We start from the raw sequence: 22,815 nt of genomic DNA on the forward strand, positions 1-22,815 counted from the left end.
TTAGGGTCTGGTTCTTCATGTCACCTTCCATTCAAAATGATCAAGGATAAAATTCTTCCACTCTTTTTTTTTCTTTAAAAGATTTTATCTTTAAGTAACCTCCATACCCAACGTGGGGCTCGAACCTATGACCCCGAGATCAAGAGTTGCACACTCCACCGACTGAGCCAGCCAGCCGCCCCCTCCATTCTTTTTTTTCATTCAACAAAGAAGAAACGTCCACTAGTGAGTAAAGATAAGTGCATTTTTACTTTAACTATTTGGAGGACAAGAATAACTGTCACTCACATTCAATTTACACAAAGGCAGAAGAAAGCGTTCTGTGTGGACATCCATATGAACAACTAGAATTCTTTGCTACACCACCTTAAAGGGTAACATTTAGTGGAGAATACCGATGGCAAATACACACACAAAGCAATGAGCACGAGATGCCGACCGGAGGGAGATTTTTTTCTTGCAACTGGAAAGTGGTAACTACACGGCCGTCAATTATGTGTAAGTTTGTGTTAGCTGCTGAGATTGTTTTTCTAAATATAATATATTCTCCATCCCAGCATGTTGCCTAAAGATACAAGTAAAATTCTCAACTTTCACTCAGAATTCACTTGATTTACTTTCTTACCAAACATCTGCTCAAGGGAAACCAAAGACGAAGACAAGAGACCCAATCACGTTCAATGTTTTCTAAGTTACAGACTTTAAATCTGTGATTAAATTCTTTTGCAGAACAACTATGTCTGTAAATTCAGAAATTCTGTGGTAGTCCTGTGTGAGGGAGGTGGGGTGCCACTAATCTGAAACCTAAAATGCCACAAGGACATCTAGAGACTGTAAGACTCAAATAACACTCCCAATTCTATGGAAAATAGAACAAATGATCCTGGGGGAAGGTCACAAATATACTCTAGCAAAGGCAGAAGCTGGAGTAGAAGGGGCATCAGAGAAATATTTCTTTTACAGAAAGAAAAAACTAGAAATGTAATCCGTTTGCTAGGTCCTGAATTAAACATACATGCGCACCCACGCGTGCGTGTACACTGAATTCTCTCCCTCCGTGTGCATGAAGGTCACAGGCTTGCTTCATCTACTACTTTCTGTTTCTGGTGCCAAAACAGACTCATGCAGGGGGCAGTCAGAGGCAAAACTCCCGAGTCCAATCTTGAAATTCGTCATTTAAAGTGATTACAGAAAAGCGCACATTCACGAATCAAGTTGTTGATGCCAAAGCACTGACTACATTTTTACATCATTTTCCATACTGGCTACAACCCAAAATGCATTAAGGTCTGTCTTCCCATCTCCTTCTTTCTCTCAGTCTTCCTCATTTATCACTGGTGTTAAAGCATGTGAACAGTTACAGACAGGTTAATTATCATCTGCAATGCAGTGTTTCTATGCCATGTAGAAGGTGCTAAAAGCCATCTCTAAGCTTCAAGGAGCATACGTTAAAAAAAAATACAAAGATCAGTATGTCGTTGGTAAACGTAGGTATTCCTGAAGTCAAGGTTTTAGGGAAATCTTTTTCAAATGAGAGCCATTTATGATTTCCATTTCCATATAAGCATACAATGTCAAAGCTACACTTACGAATAAAATAGATTTCAGTGACTGTGAAAACCTAGAAAATTCTTTTACACTTCACTAATTAAATGAAGAATATGATTTAAACACACTCCAGAAAATGAGTGCCGCTCTCCTATTCTGATTTCTGGGAAACCCAACCCACAGCTGCTTCCTATGCAATCTGGACAAAGCTCACAGAGCTGTTACAGAAAGTAACAGTTTCCTGTTACAGGTAAATAACCTCTTCAGGGGGTCAAACGTGAGTAACGTAAGGCAGAAAATTCTACTAGAAAACAAATGAGTTATAATCTCTGAAAAAGATATCACAGGAGCCAGGATCTCCCAGGCACCTTTACCGGGGCTGTGGGATTGAGATGAATTCAAACACCCAAACCCAACCCTTGGATTCATCCCGGGTTATCTAAGAGCACGAAAACATCTTTCACACCTACAAACAAAAGGAGCAAACATTTTTAGAAGGACATTATCCTAATAACTCAAGTGCACCCACACTTTCCTGTGTCTCTGGCGTACCTAAACAAAAAAACCCGGTTATTGAAACCTTACATTTGTCCCGTTCCAAGAAAAGACACCAAGCCCATGAATTCAAACGCCATCCAGTTTTGTACTCTCTGTCAGCTATCCCATAATGTTAGCAGGTGGGAGGGCCAAGAGTGTGTGCTCTCTAATTTTCAGGGGTGGGTTCATATTTAACGTTTGTAAACAGTAACAATTTTTTTGGAAGCCTCTGGATGCTGGTTTAACTCATGTTACTGCGCCTCACTGCACTATGCTTCGCAGAGAACGCATTCTTTACAAATTGAAGGTCTGTGGCAAGCCTGTGTCTTCAAGTCCGTTGGCACCAGTTTTCTAACATTGTTCACCTCGTGTCTCTGGTCACATTCTGGTAATTCTCACAATATTTCAAACTTTTTTATTATTATATTTGTTATGATGATCTGTGATCAATGATTATCATTCACTGAAAGCTCAGCTGATGGGTTAGCATCTTGTAGCAATAAAGTATTTTTTTTAAAAGATTTTATTTATTTGACAGAGAGAGACACAGCGAGAGAGGGAACACAAGATGGGGGTTGGGAGAGGGAGAAGCAGGCTCTGTTCTCTGCTGAGCAGGAAGCCCGATGCGGGGCTCGATCCCAGGACCCTGGGATCATGACCTGAGCCGAAGGCAGACAGTTACCAACTGAGCCACCCAGGCGCCCCAGCAATAAAGTATTTTTAAATTAAGGTACGTACACTGTTTTTGTAAGAGAAAATGCTAAATTACTGAATTACACTATAGTGTGAATGTAGCTTTTACGTGCGCTGGGAAACCAAAAATTTCATTTGACTCTCTTTACTCCAGTGTTTGCTTTACTGCAGTGGTCTGGAACTGAGCCTGCAATATCTCTGAAGTATGCCTGTATTTCAGGATCCCATTTTTGTTTAGCAAATGCAGAGTCCCTCTCACACAAATCGAAGCATCACTGTTGCGTGACAGAAGACATCAGCTACTACCACTAACTCCCATCGTTTTTCCTGCCTACCTCCACCGCTGACCTCTGAGAACTCTAACTTGAGCTCTTATGAAGTGGATTTCATCTTTTGCCCTTTACTCCATTGCTGCCAGAAAATCGCCTGTGATCTAAGATAAGATACTTAAATGAAACAGAATTCGGCCACAGAAAATTTTTCTAAGTAAGCAGGCGCTAATGAGTCATCCATCGTGTTTATGAAACATCAGCATCTGGAGGGAGGTAATCTAAGTCAAGCACGATATCATACTATTTTCATGCACCAACTTGTGTTTGCGTGCACACGGTAATTCAAATACAAATAAATGTTCGGAAAAATAAACAACTTAAAAACTAGGTATAATTTCAACAGAACAATCAAGTTTATGCTGAAAGAGACCCAAACTGAGAAAGCTGATCCCTCGCCCCTGAAGTGCAGGTGGGGCTACTACTGGTTCCTGCTCAGCCAGAAGCCTGCTTCTCCCTCTCCCAACCCCCTCAAGGCCCCTGCGCGGACACGACCTGTGCCCCGAGCACACTGACAGCTCCGTGAAAACATGCATAAAATAGATCCTCAGGAAAACTGGGGAACAAAACGAAGAACAACTGCATCTTTGGTGATTTTTACAATGATGAAAGGGCCAATTCCTCAAGATGTAACAATTACAAACATCAAAGTGTACCTGACCACAGAGCCTGAAAATAAGAAATGCAAAACACAACAGATCTGACTGGAGAAAGAGAAAACAGTCCACTTCCAGTAATGAGCAGAACAGGTGGACGGAAGACCACAAGAAACAGAAGGCCCAACGGGCGTCTACACAGCACCAAAACCTGAATCCGCAATACTCTCAACGCACATGGAACAGTCTCCATGACAGACCAGGCGCTTGGCCATAAAACATGCCTCAATATATTTAAAAATTAAAAACAGAATTTTATAAAATGTGTTCTCCGACCACAATGGAACAAAACTAAAACTCAATAGCAAAAGGCAATTCAGGAAATACACAAATACGGGAAATTGAACAAGCTCCTAAATTACCAACAGGTCAAAGAAAAAAGTCATAAGAGAAATTAGATATAACTTGAGATGGATTAAGATAAAAATATATGAGATACAGCTCTTATCAAGAAATTTATAGATGTAAATACCTACATTAAAAAAACCCTTTCATCAATAACCAAAACTTCTAGTTTCTTAAAGAAACTAGAAAAAGCAAACTAAACACAAATTGATAAGGAAGGATAAATAAGGATCACAGCAGAAATAAATGAAATAGAGAATAGAAAAGGAACAGGGAAAGAAAAAAAAAAATCAATGAAACCAAAAGCTGGTTCTCTGAGATCAAAACTCTGACAAATCTTAAGCTGCAGCAACCAAAATACAGACTAAAATTACTAAAATCAGGGACAAAGAGGAAACATTCCTACCAACCTCATGTAAATAAAAAGGAATCTAAGGGAGTACTACGAATAACTATGTGCCAACATATCAGGCTGCCTGGGCCAAGTGGACAAATTCCAGGAAAGACACAAACTAGTGAAACTGACCCAAGAAGAAGTAAACCACCTAAACAGTCCTATAACAAGCAGAGATTGGATGAGTCATCAAAAAACTTCCCACAATGATAAAAAAGCCCAAGACCAGATGGCTTCACTGGTGAGTTCTACCAAATATTTAAAGAAAAATTAACACCAGTCCTTTGCAAACTTTTCCCCAAAATAACAAAAAACAGAAACATAAGAGAATACCTCTCAACTCATTCTGTGAGACGAGTGTTAACCTGATACCAAAACCAGGCAAAGGCATCACAAGAAAAAGAAAACTAAAGCCCAATACGCTTTATCAACACAGAAACAGAAGTCCCTAACAAAACATGAGCAAGTCAAATCCACAACGTGCAAAGATCATATACCATAAGCAGGTGGGATTTACCCCAGGATGACAAGCTGGTTTAAAATAAAACAAAATTAGGGGCACGTGGGTGGCTCAGTCGGTTAAGCGTCTGACTCTTGATTTCAGCTCAGGTCATGATCTCAAGGTTGTGAGATTAAGCCCCCCCCACAGGGTTCCATACTGAGCTTGGAGTCTGCTTGAGATTCTGTCCCCCTCTCCCTCTCCCTCTGCCCCTCCCCCACCATGCACGCACTCCATCTCAGAAAAAAATAAAAAAATAAAAAATAAAATTAATCACCATAATATACTATAGTAATAGGATAAGGAGCAAAAACCTCAACAGATGCAGACAAAGCACTTGATAAAATCTAACAGCTTTCATGATAAAAAACATTCAACAAACTACGAGTAAGTACAGGAAAATTACTCATCCTGAAGAAGGGTCACTATGTAGAACCAAACTTCACGCTCAGTGGTGAAAGACTGACAGCCTTCCACCTGATATCAGGAGTGAGACGCAGAGGTCTGCTCTTCACGTCTACTCAGCATTGTACTAGTCAGAGCAACTGCATAAGAAAAAGACAGAAAGGCGACCTGATTGGACAGAAAAAAGTTAAACTATCTATTTGCAGATGACATGATCCTGTATAAACAAAGTCCTTAAAAAAAAAAAAAAATCGCAAAAAACCATCAGAACTAATAATGAGTTCAGCTCAGGTTACAGAATATAAAATCAACATACAAAAATCAACCATATTTCTATAGACTTGCCATTTACAATCCATGAATGAAATTAAGAAAACAATTCCCCTTAAATAGCATTAAAAATAAAGTACTTAGAATTAACTGAACTAAAGCTATGTAAGACTTGTACACGAACATGCTACAGAACTTCATTAAAGAAGTGAGTAAGGCCTAAATAAATGGAAAGATACCCCTACACATGGACTGGAAAACTTAATCTAGTTAAAATGGCAATATTCCTCAAATTCAACTACGGATCCACGTACTATCTTCCAAAACTCTAGCTGCTCCTCTGAACAAACTGAAAAGCTGATCCTAAAATTAATATATAACACAAGGGACCCACAAGAGCCCAAAAAACTCCTGAAAAAGAAGACAAAGTTGGAAGACTTAGTTTCTGATTTAAGACTTACACAAAGCTACAGTCATCGAGATAGTGAGGTACTGGCGTAGAAGAGAAAACAGAATGCAAACAACAAAACTAAAAGACACAAAAAGTCAAAACCCTGAACAGAGGAGCCTCAGGGAACTGTGGGGCAACAAGAAAAGATGAAGGTCTGTGTCATCAGAGTACAGGGACTGCTCTGAGGGCCCTGTGGCCTCCCACACATGCACACAGGCCATGCGGACAAAAGCACAACAGACTGTGATCCTCCCAGAATCCAAGGATGGGAGGCCCGAGGTTTCTGAGGCGTCTCCTTCCTGCCCCGTGGGAGGCTGCCAGGGACACTCAGATGAGATGTCCTTCTGATGAGATACAGAGCTGTCTGCCCACCCCCTCAGAATGTAAAACCGCTTCAAGCAATGGGGCATCTCCCTACAGTCATCCCAGTCTTCCAGCCCCTTGTCAGCATGTGGGACGAGGATCAAGGCTTCTCCTTTTCCCCGTCCACTGAAGTAACAAACTGTCTAAATCTAACAGTGACTTGTTGTGTCTTTACCGATTACAGTCAGCCTCAGCCTTGGCCTTCTATGGCCTGACACGGAGGCCCTGAAGGAGAGGCTGAAAAAGTATTCAAACAAACAATGGCTGGAAACTCCCCAAATTTGGCAACATAAACCTTCAGATTCAAGAAGTCTAGAGAACCCAGAGATGATGTACCCAAAGAGATCCACGCCAAGACATCATAATTAAACTTCTGAAAAGACAAAGAAAAATCTTAAAAATAAGCAGAGAGAAATGAAGCATTATGTACGGAGGTGGGGGACAGACATAACAATCTGAAAGACAGTGAATACCTCAACTGAGCAGAAGCCCATGAGACACATATCAACGTCTAATCCTTAATGAACTACCTGGTACAACCACAGCAGTCTGATCTGGATGCCCCAGAGGGCTGCGTGTTCTCAGGCTGTGTCCCAGTCCTTGCCACCACACAAAAATTCTAACACCTCACTTTCCTTTTCCCAAGCCTCCAGGTGCTGCGGAGAAACTCTTCTTGTATCGTTCAATTATTAGAATTCAAACTCTTACTCTGCAAGGAAAGTGATCTGTTAGAATGTTCTTAAGCAATCAAATTTCTTTTTTTTTTTTTTTTTAAAGATTTTATTTATTTATTTGAGACAGAGAGAATGAGAGACAGAGAGCATGAGAGGGAGGAGGGTCAGAGGGAGAAGCAGACTCCCCGCCGAGCAGGGAGCCTGATGCGGGACTTGATCCCGGGACTCCAGGATCATGACCTGAGCCGAAGGCAGTCACTTAACCAACTGAGCCACCCAGGCGCCCCAAGCAATCAAATTTCTAACAAGATACTTACGGCCATTCTGATTCAGGCTGCTTCTGGTGAGCTTCAATGACGTCAATAGCAATGTTCAGGTTTTCTTCCAGTTCTTTCATTCTTTCAGAATTCAGGGATGTGAACAAAATCATTGACGAGTAGGCAACAATTTTTTTGTCTGGATGATTTAAGCAAGACCTTCCAAATAAAGAAAGGAGAGTGTGAGCCCCATTCAGCAATACGATAAAATATGATTATGATTCATACATAATAATCATCCCATGAACAAATTCAGTGCCTACTGATGTTTTTAAGGATTTAATGAAGTACAACACTTTGAAACAAGTATACTATTTACTGTAAAAATAGCAATATAAAATGAGTCACAACACAAAGCATCCAATATTAAAGATGCAGCTGACTTACGACTCAAAAGCAAATGCCGTCTGATTAAAGAAAAAGATAAAACGATTACATTTATAAAACATTAAAATGTTAACTCCTGTTAGAAAAAAAAAAAAAAACGCAAAACATGCTACATCATTAACGACAGGCATTCCTTCACTAGTTATGAGGGACAGAACGTTTAGAGGAAAGATGGTATCCTGGCAAGAAAGAGAGAGAATGGGGAGGCAAGAGCCCCAGTGGGAGTCCTGCTTCACCACCCATCAGCTGTGTGATCTCAGGAAGGTCACTGATTTATCAACTGTCAATAATATTATGGGTCGTGCACTATGGCAGGACTTGTTTTTTCAGTTAAACTTCATAATACTCTTCTGGAGGAAATATTATCCTTATATTACAGACAAAGACTGTGTTGACTTTACTTGCCTGAGGGCACAAAGCCAGTGCCTCCCAAAGCTGGAATTCAAATTTGGTTATATTTGTCTCACAGATACATGCAGAGTGAAGTCAAATAACCTCTTTCTAGTGTGTTTTCTGATATAAAAATGGAATACAACGACCTCCTTGGCCTATCTCATGGGGCTTCAGTGAGGATCGGATTTGACACCATCAGTAAAACCACCATGTAAACTGTCATGACTTCTCTGACCACCCTGCTGAAGGGCCTCTCCTCTGTGTTTCTGTGATGTCTGGATTGACCCTCACTATGTCCGTTCTCACGCTACGGTGTGCTCACCTATTCCTTTATTTCCCCCACTGAAGATGGGCTTTGGGGAAGTAATAAACACATCTAAATTACCCATATTCCACTTACCTAGCTCAGAACCTCACAGATATTAGGTATTCAAAGTGTTTTAAAGGAATGAATTCTCAAGAATAAGTAATTTCTATTCCTGTAGCTTGAATTCCACAATTCTTTCCTCCCACCTAAGCTTAATTATCATTAATCATAAAGATTTTATGCCTCTCTTAATTATTTGCAGGAATTTGAGAGCCAGTTGTAGACTCAGTGAACCGTATCTGTTTATATCGAGTTCATCTGATCCGAACATCACCCTTTATGCACAGCCCAGAACACCCTACCACCAGGGAAGGCAGCAGAGACTTTCAGCAGCTGCTATCTGAGCAGGTGCAGCCTTTGGATCCAGAGAGCAGCTATGCCATTTACCAGCAACCTCAGTTCCCCAGCCTGTCCCAAAGTGGACAGCACCACCTGCCCTGTAGGGCTGCTGACCAGACAGGGATAACGCACAGAGAACGCCCAGCCCAGGGCACAGGAACGACAACTCCTACTCTACTGCTTACACTGTTGCCACAACGAAAGACACCCCACTCGTTGGCAACAGAGCCTGGATGAGAAGCCAGGCCTCCCACTCTCAGACAGTGACTCTCCTATTACCTATCCTTCCTCTGCTACCTGCTCACCTTTTATCTCCATGCTCAACTTCTTACGAACCAACAAAGCTGATCAAAACAAAATAGTAAATCACCAGGAAAAGCACCATGAACCAATCTGGACAGATTGGTTATCCACATCTTACAGCTCTCCAGATCTACCAAAACATACAGCCTTGTGCCAGGTATATGAGAAGTGCTCAACAGGGACGCCTGGGTGACATAGTCAGTTAAGCACCTGACTCTTGATTTCAGCTGAGGTCATGACCTCAGGGTCATGAGGTCAAGCTCCACGTTGAGCTCCAAGCTGGGCATGAAGCCTGCTTGAGATTCTCTCTCTCCCTCCCCTCTTACCCTCCACCCCATTTTTTCTCCCTCTCCCCTAACCCCTCCCCCCTAATAAAATAAAGAAGTGCTCAGTAAATAAATAAATGACTAGTTCACTGCCCATACTTCAGTGGTTTATGGCTTTTTTATTATAAATTTGTTTTCTTATCAATTATAGTAAACTTAGTATTTCTTAATCAAAACTTTTATTTTCTTAAAATACAAGTGACATACAATAAAAGGCGTAAAACTTAAGTGTACAGCCCAATAAATTATTAGATATGGATACACCTCCATAACTACCAGCCAGATCAAGACACAGAACATTCCTAGAACACCAGGAGATTCCTTCATGACCTCTCCCAGCTCGTACCGAACCCACCATCACCCACCAACAACCACCACCATCCTGAATTCTATCATCAAATGTTAGTTTTTCCTGTTTTTGAACTTGATGTAAATGGAATGATATAACCAGTCTTTTTAGAAGTCAGAAACCCTTTTATCAATATACTCACAAAAAGAGTTCTGGGAAAGCATGCACCCAAACAATAGACTGGGAATCTTCATTCCGCGAGGCAATGTTGCCTAGAAACTGCAGGCCACAGCGAAAAGCTGAGGATTTATAAAAAGTAAAAAAGATACAATTTAAAAATTTTTTGACATACTGAATGAACATATCTTAATAAAAAAAAACATTCGACATTATTAAACAGGAAGTTTCTGTTAGCTTCTTTACTTATGTAAGTCTCTCACTGCAATGAAACTTTGGACATGACATTAATATTAAAATGCCTTACTAAAACAATGTACTAGAGACAAAATTAATTAACTTCTTTAAAAGACCGTAAATGGACACATAAATATACCTCTAATTTACATTAAATATCCCTGGATTATGTATTCCAATCAAGAGAGCTACTCTTAGACTGGATTTTATAAAATCTAACTTACTACTATTGAAAACAAACATCTAAAGCATAAAACTATAGAAATATTGAAAGTTAAAGAATAGCAAAAAGATATATTAGGCAAATACCAGCCTATAAAGGAAGTCATACACCACTTAAAATGAGACGTAATAAACATTAAGGCAAAAAGCATTATTGGAGATTATAATTAAGTCATTTCAGGGGTGCCTGGCCAGCTCAGTCAGTGGATCACGCGACTCTTGATCTCAAGGTTGTGAGTTCAAGCTCCACGTTGGGTGTGGAGATTACTAAAAAAAATAAACTTAAAAAAAAAAAAAAAAGGCCATTTCAGAATGACTTAATTAATCAGAAAGATATTAACAATTTTAAATTACAATCACCTAATAATATGGCCTCATACACACACACACACACACACACACACACACACATACACACACACAAAAGAAAAACTGACAAAGCACGGAAGAGAAAAATCCACAATTAAATCTGGCAGTAAGTTATACATCTTTCTGGGTAACTTAATAAATAAGCAGACAAAAAATTAGCATATTTAAAAGATTTTAATAGCATTTAATAACCTAGTTGACAGATTTAGACTATTTCACCAAATAAAACTGCAGAATATTGGACAAAACCCAGAATGCTGACAACACCCAGTGCTGGCACGGATATGGAGCAACAGGAACGCTCATCCCAGCTGGTGGGGATGCAGAAGGGCACAGCCGCTGTGGAGGAGAGTTCAGTCCAGTGGTTTCTTACAAAACTAAACATACTCTTAATGTATAATCCAATAATCACAATCCTTGGTATTTACCCAAAGTAACTGAAAACTTATGTCCACACAAAATCCTGCACGTTAATGTTTACAACTAAGACGTCCTTCCGTAGGTGAATAAACACACTGTGGTCACAGCAGATAATGAAATATTATTCAGCACTAAAAAGAAATGAGTTATCAAACTATGAACAGACATGGAAGAAACTTACACGCACATTACCAAGTGAAAGAAGTCAATGAAAAGGCCACATGCTGTATGATTCCAACTATGACGTTCTGGAGAATGCAAAACTATGGAGACGCTAGAAAGATCCATGGTTGCCTGGGGTGAGGGCAGGGACAGTGAATAGGCAGAGCACAGAGGACTTGAAAGCAGTGAAACTACTCTGTGTGACACTATGATGGTAAATACATGTCACTGCACATAGTTTTGTCCAAACCCATAAAATGTAAAACACCAAGAATGAACTATAATGTAAACTATGGGCTTTGGGTAATAACAATGTAACAAACGTGTAACAGGTGGTTAGGGGTACTGATCCCCACACAGTCAAAAATCCACGTGACTCCCGACTCTCCCAAAACTTAACTACAAATAATCTACTGTTGATCAGAAAATTTACTGATAATCTAAGTAGTTAACACATATTTTGTATACTACATATGTTATATACTGTATTCTTACAATAAAGCAAGCTAGAGAGAAGAAAATCCTAAGAAGGAGAAAACAAATTTACAGTCCTGCTCTTTAACAAATCTGCATATACGTGGAGCTGAGCAGTTCAAACCTATTGTTCAGGGTCAGCTGTCCCTTCGGTGCCAGATGTTGACGGCGGGGGGAAGCTGTGCAGGGGTGGGGGCAGCACGAGAAGTCTCCACACCTTCTCATTTTTGCTGTGAACCTAAAACTGCTCTGAAAAATAGTCTATTTAAAGGAAAGAGAGTAACAGCACAATAGAACGGTTTGGTGACCAGAAAAACAGACCTACATGCAAGTCCTACCTTAATGTGAGCCTGTGTGAGCTATCTGACCTTTGTGAGATCCAAGTTCTTCACCATTAACATGTGACAGTACCTGTTTTGTAGAGCTATCGTAAGGATGACATGGGAACCCACTAACACTGCTGAGCGCTCAGCAGGGAACACAGAAAAGGCTCAGACGGCCACCCCTCTTCACTAGCACATAATATGGCCTTGACAAATGCTGGTTTAAAAAGTCCAGTTTCCAAATGTTACATGAAAACTCGTGTTTGTTCCTGTTGTCAGAGACTCTAAATAGACACCCTGAGTGCTTACTGTATAAATCCTTATTGAGAATCCTACTATTGAGACAGGTACTTTCATCCTCATTAGAGAGCTCAGGAGACCAAGACCCACAGAGGTTATAAGGAACCTGACCGAAGTCACACAGTCATAAAGTATCATAAGTCTGGATTTATTTCTGTGATTCTATCAACCCAATGTGGTAATCTCATGCTTAGCAGAATACCCACTGGGTTATACATGAAGTTGATTAGTAAAAAAAGAAAAATTTTTTTCAACTGCAGAATATGCAGTCTTTCCAAGGACATAAGGCATATCATAAAACAATACTTCACCATATAATGGAGCAAAAGACAACTCTCAAGACGTTTTTATTTATTTATTTATTTTTTAAGATTTCATTTATTTGTCAGAGCAAGCGAGCACAAGCGGGGGAGTGGCAGGTAGAGGAAGAAGCAGGCTTCCCACTGAGCAAGGAGCCCGATGCGGAACTTGATCCCAGCACGCTGGGATCATGACCTGAGCCGAAGGCAGATGCTTAACCGACTGAGCCACCCAGGAGTCCCTCAACACATTTTTCAAAACTGATATACAGATAATGCTCACTTACTACATCACAATTATGTTTATATACAATTACTTGGAGGAAATAAGTCCCAAAAATGATTAGAAAATCCCCACATGTTTAAAATTAGAAGACAGATCCTAAATAACCTATGGGGACAGAAAAGAAATCACAATGGAGATACAATATTTCAAACCAAATGTCAACAAAGATACCAGAAACCAAAGCTTCTAGATGCAGCTAACACTGTACACAGAGGAATATTCATAGCTTTAAAACACATACTTTGGGAAAGAAGAATAAAGAAAATAAATGAGCTATAAGCATTTGCTTCAAGAAATTACAAAAAGAATAATAAAACAACCCAAAACAGTGAAGGAAGAAAAAAAGATTAAGAGCAAGAAGTTAATAAAATTGAAAGCAGTCATAAAAAGAGAATACTGAGATCCGAAATGTGACTCCTCAAAAAGCTCAGTACTGACTAACCTTTGGGAAAACTGATCAAAAAGGAGAAAAGGCACGAAGAACAAAGACATTAAATTTTCAGAAATGACAAAGAGGACATGGCCATGGATCTTGCAGACATCAAAAAAGAAAGTCAGAAAATACTGCAAATACCTTTAGGCCACACTGTTTAAAAATTTAAATTAAATGAACAAAACCCCAGAACACAGCTCCCAAAAACCGCCTCTGTAAAACATTCAGGGAGCGCCTGCAGTCGTACCCATTAAGGTCATCGAACCAGCAGTCAAAAATTTTCCCACAAAAAAAAAAGGATCCTAGACCCAGGCAGCTTTATTGCCCATTCACATTCAAGGAAGAAATCATTCCATTTTACACAACTCTTCCAAAGAACAGAAGAGAGAGTAGACCCTAACTGACTTGGTGAGGCTCGCATAACTGTGATACCTGAGTCAGAACAAGCACAGCAGGAAAAAGGACGTGAACAGAATGTAAAAAATACTAAAAATGTATTTCACACTGAATCCAGTCACATGCAGCACGATGAAGCCGAGCTACACCTGCACTGCAAAGCTGCTTTAATGTTACAGAGTCCGAATCTGTACCTGATCATGTTAACCTACAAAGGGCAGAGCTGTATGATCACCTCCAGTACAGCAGGGAATGTACGTGATGAACTTCAACACCCACTCACAGTTCCAAACAACAAACAAAACAAAACAAAACTCCCAGCCACCAAAGACTACAAGAGGGCTCCTTTAACCTAAAAATGGGTATCTAACAAAAAAATCTACAGCACACATTATAATGAATAGCCAACTGGAGAGAGAGTTCCTTCTGAAAGGGAAGGAGACAGAAATACCTGCTATCACCATTTCCAGTCAACTTTCTACTGAAAATCCAGGCCAGTAAGACAAAGGATGGCCAAACAGGAAGACACAACTTTTTTTCTCAAAGACGCTGTTGAAAAGCACTAGGTAAGAGGATTTGTCTTCACAAAACAGTAAGTAATTGTCGGTTAACAGTATGGTACTAGGGCAGGAATAGATAAATAGACCAATAGAAGAAGAGCACCCGTCCCCTGCAGTGAAGTTTCCCCGGGGATGAGCTCCTGCAGAGCGTGACCAACTGGATGTGTCCAGCAGCCAAAAACTTCCTGAGGATGCTTCAAAGCAACCTCCCCGTGAACAACTTCCCCTGTACCCCAGACAGTGGATTTCCAGCAAGTTCCACCAACACCGCCTCTCAGCAACTTCTCCACGCGAGAAGTGAGCCATGACCAGGCCATCTCCAAGGAGAGCTGGATCTCAGACCTGGGGAGGGGGAGTCTCTCCCTTGGACACCCATCCCAGCCCTAGGGGTACTGGCTGCCCAACATATCTGCAAATCCTATATTCTCTGGCATTGTCTGTACTTCTTAGTAGTCAATCCCCGGTGATTTCAAGCCCTTGCTAGAGTTAGTGATTCTTTCCGTTAAATTTTGCCTGTTCAAGTTATGGCGTGCTTCCCATCTCCTGGACGTGCCCTCACTGGCAGAGTGGACGGAGAGAAGGAAGAGGAGGAGGGAGGAGCAGGGAAGAGAGGGAGGAAGGGGAAGGGGCCCCACTGGGAGCAAGAGGGCACCAAGCATGGACCTTAAAACACGATGAGGGCTAAATCAGCCCGGACCAAGTCAGGCGGACAAGACTACTTATTTCAACGAAGAAAAGTGAGTATAAAGAATTAAACCACAAAGGCAACACTGAGGTAACACGGAGATTACGGCTACAGGAAATGGCTACACCCTTGGAACTGAAGGCATGGAGGGAAGCAGGTAAGGTTCTGAGAAGCCGGAGCCAGCAGGGGCTCTGCAGGGCTGGAACCCAGGCCTCAGGGATAAGGGGATGCCCAGCTACTGTGCGGGCCTCGGAAGCATGGAGGACACTCCGAGAGTGGGACTCGGGAAGGGCCCCGGGCAGCTGGTAACGGTACTCCCGGGGTGAGCACAAGGAGGCTGGAAGGGGGCAGCAGCTGCAGCTTTCCAAGGGAGACACGAATGGGGGGCAAGTCCCACCCTCCCTCCTCCTGCCTGCCAGCCTCCCACCGCATCCTTTATTAGCTGATCCTAACAGAAAGCAAAGGACAGGTGTGTTTGTGGCCTCCCAGCCCTGGCAACGCAATACGAAAACAGAGACAGGGGGTGAGAGCTTGAGTTGAATAATGACTGCCTAAGAACCAGAACAATATCTAGCATGAAGCAATCACTAATGTGATATGCACGTGTGATTTACGTGGATTCTTATTTTATCTTCACAATAAGGCAGACCGCATTATCTACATTTCACAGATGAAGAAATGGAGGCACAGAGTGATTCAATAAATTAGCCAGGGTCGACAGCTAGCGAGGGGCCCAGCCAAAACCCGGAGTGGGCTGTATGCCTTCAACACCAGCTCTTAACCAGGGCAGGTGTGCTGAAAGAAGCCAGCTAACGTTCGTATGGTTCCCATGGGTAGAGCGATGCTAATTGGTGAAATACTTAAAATACTTCTGTGCTTTGTGGTAACCAGACACGACCATGAATCCTGCAGGCCCACCCCTGTCCCAGCCCCTTCCTCAGGACACACCCCATACCTAAAAGGCCACTGCCTGACTGAGCCTCAGCCTCCCAGGGCCATGCCCCAACTATGCCTGGCATGCATGCTGAGGTGTCCACACCCACACCCTACTGTTTGCTCACTGATTTTGAAGTGGTTCACATCAGGGCCAGGGCAGCCCATGCAGGCGGAATGGCATGTGATGAGATCCCGAGTGGAAAGAGACCAAGACACTTCTGGGGAACCAAATACCCACATGAGTACAGCAGGAGGCAAAGAGGCAGGAGTAATAAAAGTACCTAACACTTGTTGAGAATTTACTAGGTCCTAGACACTGTGTTCTAACCATGTTACCTCATCCAACCCCCACGACAACCTTAGGAGCTAGGCATTAATATGCCAGCCCTTTTACACAAAGCTCTAGGGATCACCTCACTTGCCTTTGGGCAAAAGCAGCAGGGCCCCCCCCCCCCAGGAATCCAGGCCGATCAAGGAAGGTAAAAAGTTACAGGAGAAGGAGTTGAAATGAAAGATTCTGCTCCATGAAAGGATCCCCATGGGGCAGCAACCACGAGACAATTTTAAGAGCAGGGCACTTCTGAAGTCTTTAAACTTGCTAGACCTCTGCTTTGCTGGAAGAGGGGTGGGCCTCCTGGTGCAGCCCCAGAGCTCCGGCCCTCCATCCTCAAGACTCCCCTGGGACTGGGCCTTCCCTTCCAGGCCTATTGCCTGAGCCCTGCGAACCCCTGGCGGAGCACAGAACGGGCTGCGCCCCTGATACCTCAGAGGCAGAGGAGCTGCAAAGATTAAGAAGGAAGAGATACGCGATGTGCCTGTGCCCATCACCTGCTCACAGTAACTCGGCAATCGCAGGCTCAGAGAGTTCTGGAATCGTGGCCAAATATGGAAACACTGAGATAAGAATACAAAGAAATACTAAGAAATACAAAGACAAGAAAATGATGAACCAAGAACTTCAAAACTGAATTACCTTCACAATCTAAAAGAAGATACAAAACTGCAGGCACACACTCATTCCCAGGCAAAATACTGACAAGGGACTAAAACAGCCAAGTGTTTGTCCAAAGCAGCCTGCGTATACGTGATGACTGTTTTTCTTTCTCCTTTTCTGAATTTTTAAAAATTATTCTATAATGAAATCATAGAAATTGTTTATAATGAAAACTTATATCCCCATTTTTAATCTTAAGTCACAATTTAAAATGACAATTTATATTTTTACTGAATAGTTTAGAATATTAACACTCAAACCCTTGTAGAATTTAATTTAACACACACACACACACACAAGCCAACAATGTAAGTTGGTCTGAAAGCCAACTGACCTAACAATCATTTGGGCAACTAAAAATTAGCACTCTGAATCAGAACACAATTCCAGGAAGGAAAAGGTTTAAAGATGTCCCAGCAGCAAGAAAAGAAAACTCCAAACAAGTATTAATGACAGTTTACTTTTACCAAACAGCTTATCAAGTGATCTGTGTAAATACTGCAAATGTTACAAAGCCCCTCAAAAGTCTCAACATTATTTTTACAGATTAAAAACAAATAAAGGCCAAAAACACCACCAATAATTCAATTAAAATAACTCATGCTTGTGTTTACATAAAATTTGATGAGCATAATATATTTGTCACACCACTGCAATTATTCTCTGAAAATAATACTCTAAATATTATTTTGACAATGTAATTACAGTGTTTACCTCAAGATTGGTAACAAAACGCTAACACAGATACGCTGCTAAAAATCCACCAAGAATAAGGTTCTCACAGAGAAACAGCCACAACACAGTAGGGGCACTTTATTAAGAACCAGAATACTTTTCGAAGGCTTATATTAGGCTTGAACTAACATACTATAAAATTTTTTTAAGTTTCACTGTAGAATCCAAATTTCACTGTGGAATTCCAAACAAATTCAGGAACACTGTGGACCGCCTTTTTCAAGAAAAAAGCAAAAAAACACTATTTAACTCCCATTTGCCTCCTTGCCTCAGTAATATTCATCCAACTCTGCCTACAAACTCACATCATCTACGTAAAGCTGACACAAGTGGAAAGTAAAGACCTAGAACAGGGGAGAGATGGCCCATGTCATGGACTGGAAGACTCTGTATCATGAAGATGGCAAGTCTCCCCAAGTGGATCTACAGACTCCACCTAATTGCTAGTATGCACAATATAGAAATAACTTTTTTTTTTTTAAGATTTTATTTATTTATTCATAAGAGACAGAGAGAGATGCAGAGGGAGAACCAGGCTTCCCGCTGAGCAGGGAGCCCGATGCGGGACTCGATCCCAGGACCCTGGGATCATGAACTGAGCTGAAGGCAGATGCTTAACCATCTGAGCCACCCAGGCGCCCCTATAGAAATAACTCTTAAAACTCAACAACGGGGGCGCCTGGGTGGCCCAGTCAGTGAAGCATCTGCTTCCAGCTCAGGTCATGATCTCAGCGTCCTGGGATGGAGCCCAGAGTCCAGCTCAGCAGGGAGTCTGCTTCCCCTCTTCCTTTGCCCCTCCCCCTGCTTGCACACACTCATTCTAAAATAAATAAATAATTCTTTAAAAAAAAAAAAAAAAACTCAACCACAAAAAGGCAAACAGCCCAATTAAAAACTGGGCAAAGAACTTGACGAGACATTTTCCCAAAGAAGATTTACAAATGGCCAAAACAAGCACGTAAGAATATGTTCAGTATCATTAATCATGAGGAAAACACAAATCAAAACCACAATGAGACACCACTCCGCAACCATCAGGATGACTATAACCCCCAAAAAGGAAAATAAACACCGGCGAGGATGTGGAGAAACTGGAATACTCTACGCTGTTGGTAAAAATGTAAAATAGTTCACAGGTGCTGAGAAAAGTCTGGCAGTTCCTTAACAATTTAAATAGGAAATTGACCCGGCAATTCTATTGCTAGGTATATACCCAAAAGAACAGAAAACCGGGGCTCCAATAAATGCGTATACAGGCATGTTCAGAGCAGTGCTGTTCTAAATGGCCAAACAGTGGCACCACAGCCAAATGGCAGAAACAACCCAAGTGGCCACCAATGAATGAACGGATACACAAAACGTGCACACAACAGAGTATTATTCAGTCATCTAAACAAACGAAGTACTGATACCTGCTACAACATACGTACACTCTGAAACACATTCTGCTTCCTGAAAGACGTCAGGCGAACAGGTCCCATAATTCTCGGATGTCACTTACACGAGAATTCCAGAATTGGTAAATCCATAAAGACAGAATGCAGGCAAGGGAAAAGAGAACCCTCAGTGGGTAGAGGCTTTCCTCTCGGAACCATGGAAATATTTGCAATGAGATGTGGTGGTTGCACAACACTGTGAACACTCTCAAGGCCACTTGGTTGTTCACTTTAAAGCAGTTACTTATACGCTGCGTGAATGTCATGTCAGTAAGAAATACGTTCCTTAATTAAATTCAACTGCAGCTGCCAAAACTGTGAAACACTCTGACACACCAACACAACACAACACAGGCATATGAAGACGTGCCCTCTGGCTGGTGAAAAGCCAGGCCACCAGCCACACAACCAATTTCTCCATCAGTGACAAACCAGGTCAAAGAAAGCGTCAGAAATTGGCTCCTTTAGGTTTTCTGTTAGATCACGGACTTGCTTCAGTGAAGAGAACATCGATCCCGTGAAACAGTGTTTTATCACATAAACACCACATTCTAAGTCTTTTGTGGCTGATCCGGGATGGAGCAGAGCAGCCCAGGGAGTCCAGGGAAGGCAGGAGGGCACATAACGTGCTGACAGAAGGACGGGAAGCAGAGGGAGGGGGTAATTTCAGGAGACACGGCGCTCAGTGGGTGTGCGGGGATGGGGTTCACCACGCCAAGGAAGGGCTGGCTCGCTCTGATGGCTCTTTAATCACAGCATCCGTGCGGTGCTTCCTCTCGGGTGTCTTATTTAGGAATACATCATCACCAGGGAAACCCTCTTCTGCCCACCACGGCGTTTCGGCGCTGCCAGTAACACACTATCCACCACATCAGTATTTTCCAGTAATTATAAAATGCAGTACGTTCTGAACTCTTTCTGAATTGCCATACCACACACAGACTTCAAAAATAGGCTGCTTTTCCATGTGACAGAGGGAAATCTGGATTTTACTGCTGATTTTTCATCCCCCAATTTGAGCACGGAGGCTTCTGCTGTATCATAAAATGGAGCTACAAGAAGATCTTTAAATATGTAACATCTTAAAAACACTTTCCCACTAAACCCTACACTCTATCAGTTTCTTGACAATACCTGAGAAATTACCGCTGTCCAAAAAAACATAGAGCAAACACTTTGTGCGCAGAGTCGAAGATGATGTAATTAATTCAAGAGAGAATTACAATTTCCCAAAGGAAGAACTCTAAGTAGAAAGATGCACGAATTTTAACAAAGGAGTTTTACATGAGAACACGAAGGAATCACAGAATAGTAGGAGAACTAAACCAAGCAAGCAGCACCTCTGACAGCTAATGTAGCCACCGTACTCTGTGCCTCTGTTTCTCCACCTGTGAAGAGGCTGCCACCTCGGGTTCCCTACCTGCCTGCCAACAGCAGCAAGTGTATCAACGTGAGAGAAGCAGGCCTCACTGTTTAGTCAGTGAAGGCACTGAGAGCTAACGGAAATCAATCTGTAAATCAGATCAGATTTTACAAACAGCTGCAGATTTCTCCTTTAGAGGAAGCATTTGTTAGATTATTATTAAGAAGAATTCTTCCAACCAACAATCTAGTACATCTTCTTATAAGATGGACATTTACATTAAGATTTTCTTACTTAAAAAATAAACAAACAAATAAGTAAAAAGATTTCATTATTAAATGACTTGGGTTTGCCCATAAGTGTTTCAAGTCCTTGGATAAAGAGGTCGTATGTTAAAGTGCTGTTTACTGTTAATGATATTACGATAATAACCCCTGTCCAAAGGACAAGTATGGATGCTAATAGTTTAGGAACCAAAAACATTCACCAAAAAATCTAGAAAAGCTTCCTGGTCTTCAAATTAAGAGGCTTGGTTTTTCTCTTAATCCCTTATCAACAGCTATGAACAATCAGAGGTTCCTTCCCTCTCGGTCACGCCATATACTTGACTTACGTAACATATTTATTGCGGACTCCCCTCGCTGCATTGTAATTAATTAATTACACGCGGAGGCAAAGATTCTTCTGTCTGCTCTGCTCACTGTTGGGATCACACCCAGCACCGAGAACAGGCATGCCACATCCACACGAGTAATACAGAGACGCTGTATTACTTTCCAAGGGCTGCCCTAACAAAGCACCACAGACTGGTCGGCTTAAACAACGGGAATTTATTTTCTCAGACTTGGAGGGTAGAAGTCCAAGATCAAGGTGTGGGCAGGGTTGGTTCCTTCTGAGCCCTGCTCCTGGGCTTGCAGATGGTGGTCCTCTCGCCGTGTCCTCGCCTGGTCGTCCCTCTGTGTCTGTCTGTGTCCTGACCTCCTTTTCTTACAAGGACACCAGCCATAATGGATTAGGGCCCACCCGTAGGACTCCATTTTACCTTACTGATCTCTTTAATGGCCCAGTCTCCATATCCAGTCACATTCTGAAGTGGTAGGAGTTGGGGCTCCACCATATGGATTTGGGGGAGAGTTGGCTGAGTAACTCAGCCCACAACAGAGCAAGGAAAGGAAGTTGTGGCAACTTTCTCTTATGCTAATTCGCTAACATCACTAAATAAGTTTCTCCGTATCACGAAATACAAAACATTTGCTTTAACTCAAAGCTGTGGTTTTTAAAACCTTTTCAAAGGTACAAATAACCCATGAATCACAGTACCTGTCAACAGGGATTCCTGTTCAACCCGCAGTTCACGAAAAAGAAGAATCAGATCAACAGCGACGCCAATTGTATCCAAGTTCCTATAAAAGATTTTTTTAAAAAGACAAAGTCAGACCCATTAATTTTCTTGAGCCTGCATTTCAAATGATGATCCGGGGAACGGAGCTGCGACTACTGGCTCACGGCATCTGTGGTAAACAGAATCGTGACCCCTCGAGCTGTCCACAACATTATCTCAAAACCTGCGAATGTGTTACCTCCCAAGGCAAAGCGGACCTCAGGGTTGTGAGTAGATTCAGGATCTTGAGATGGAAAGATCACCCTGGATTAGCCAGTGGGCCCAATGGGATCACAAGGGTCCTTAAAAGAGGAATACAAGGGGCGCCTAGGTGGCTCAGTTGGTTAAGCGACTGCCTTCGGCTCAGGTCATGATCCTGGAGTCCCGGGATCGAGTCCCGCATCGGGCTCCCTGCTCGGCAGGGAGTCTGCTTCTCCCTCTGACCCTCCCCCTCTCATGCTCTCTCTCTCTCTCTCTCATTCTCGCTCTCAAATAAATAATAAAATCTTAAAAAAAAAAAAAAAGAGGAATACAAGAGGGTGTCAGAGTCGGGGAAGGGGCCGTGAGCCCAGGAATGCAGGAGGCTTCTAGAAGCTTCTAGAAAAGGCCAGGAAATGGATTTTCCCCAACAGCCTCCACAGGGAACTCAGCCACAGTGACCCATTCTAGCCTTCTGAATTCCTGAACCAAAAGATATCAAATCTGTGTTGGTTTAAAGCCACGGAGCATTTGGTAATTCGTC

The 22,815-nt window shown here is 42.0% G+C and overlaps 1 protein-coding gene across 1 annotated transcript in view; it reads right to left on the reverse strand.

Annotated features, from left to right (window-relative positions):
* The window catches only part of ATXN10 (ataxin 10), a 163,116-nt gene that overhangs the window by 115,578 nt on the left and 24,723 nt on the right, over positions 1 to 22,815 (reverse strand). The window contains exons 3-5 of the mRNA XM_021687462.1: positions 22,013 to 22,095; positions 10,088 to 10,184; positions 7,482 to 7,640 (exon numbers count right to left, since the gene is read on the reverse strand). Of these exons, the coding sequence (XP_021543137.1) occupies positions 7,482 to 7,640; positions 10,088 to 10,184; positions 22,013 to 22,095 (339 nt within the window). The remainder of the gene's footprint in view (positions 1 to 7,481; positions 7,641 to 10,087; positions 10,185 to 22,012; positions 22,096 to 22,815) is intronic.

Source organism: Neomonachus schauinslandi, chromosome 5 (genome assembly GCF_002201575.2).
Source record: "Neomonachus schauinslandi chromosome 5, ASM220157v2, whole genome shotgun sequence".
NCBI classification, from domain to species: Eukaryota; Metazoa; Chordata; class Mammalia; order Carnivora; family Phocidae; genus Neomonachus; species Neomonachus schauinslandi.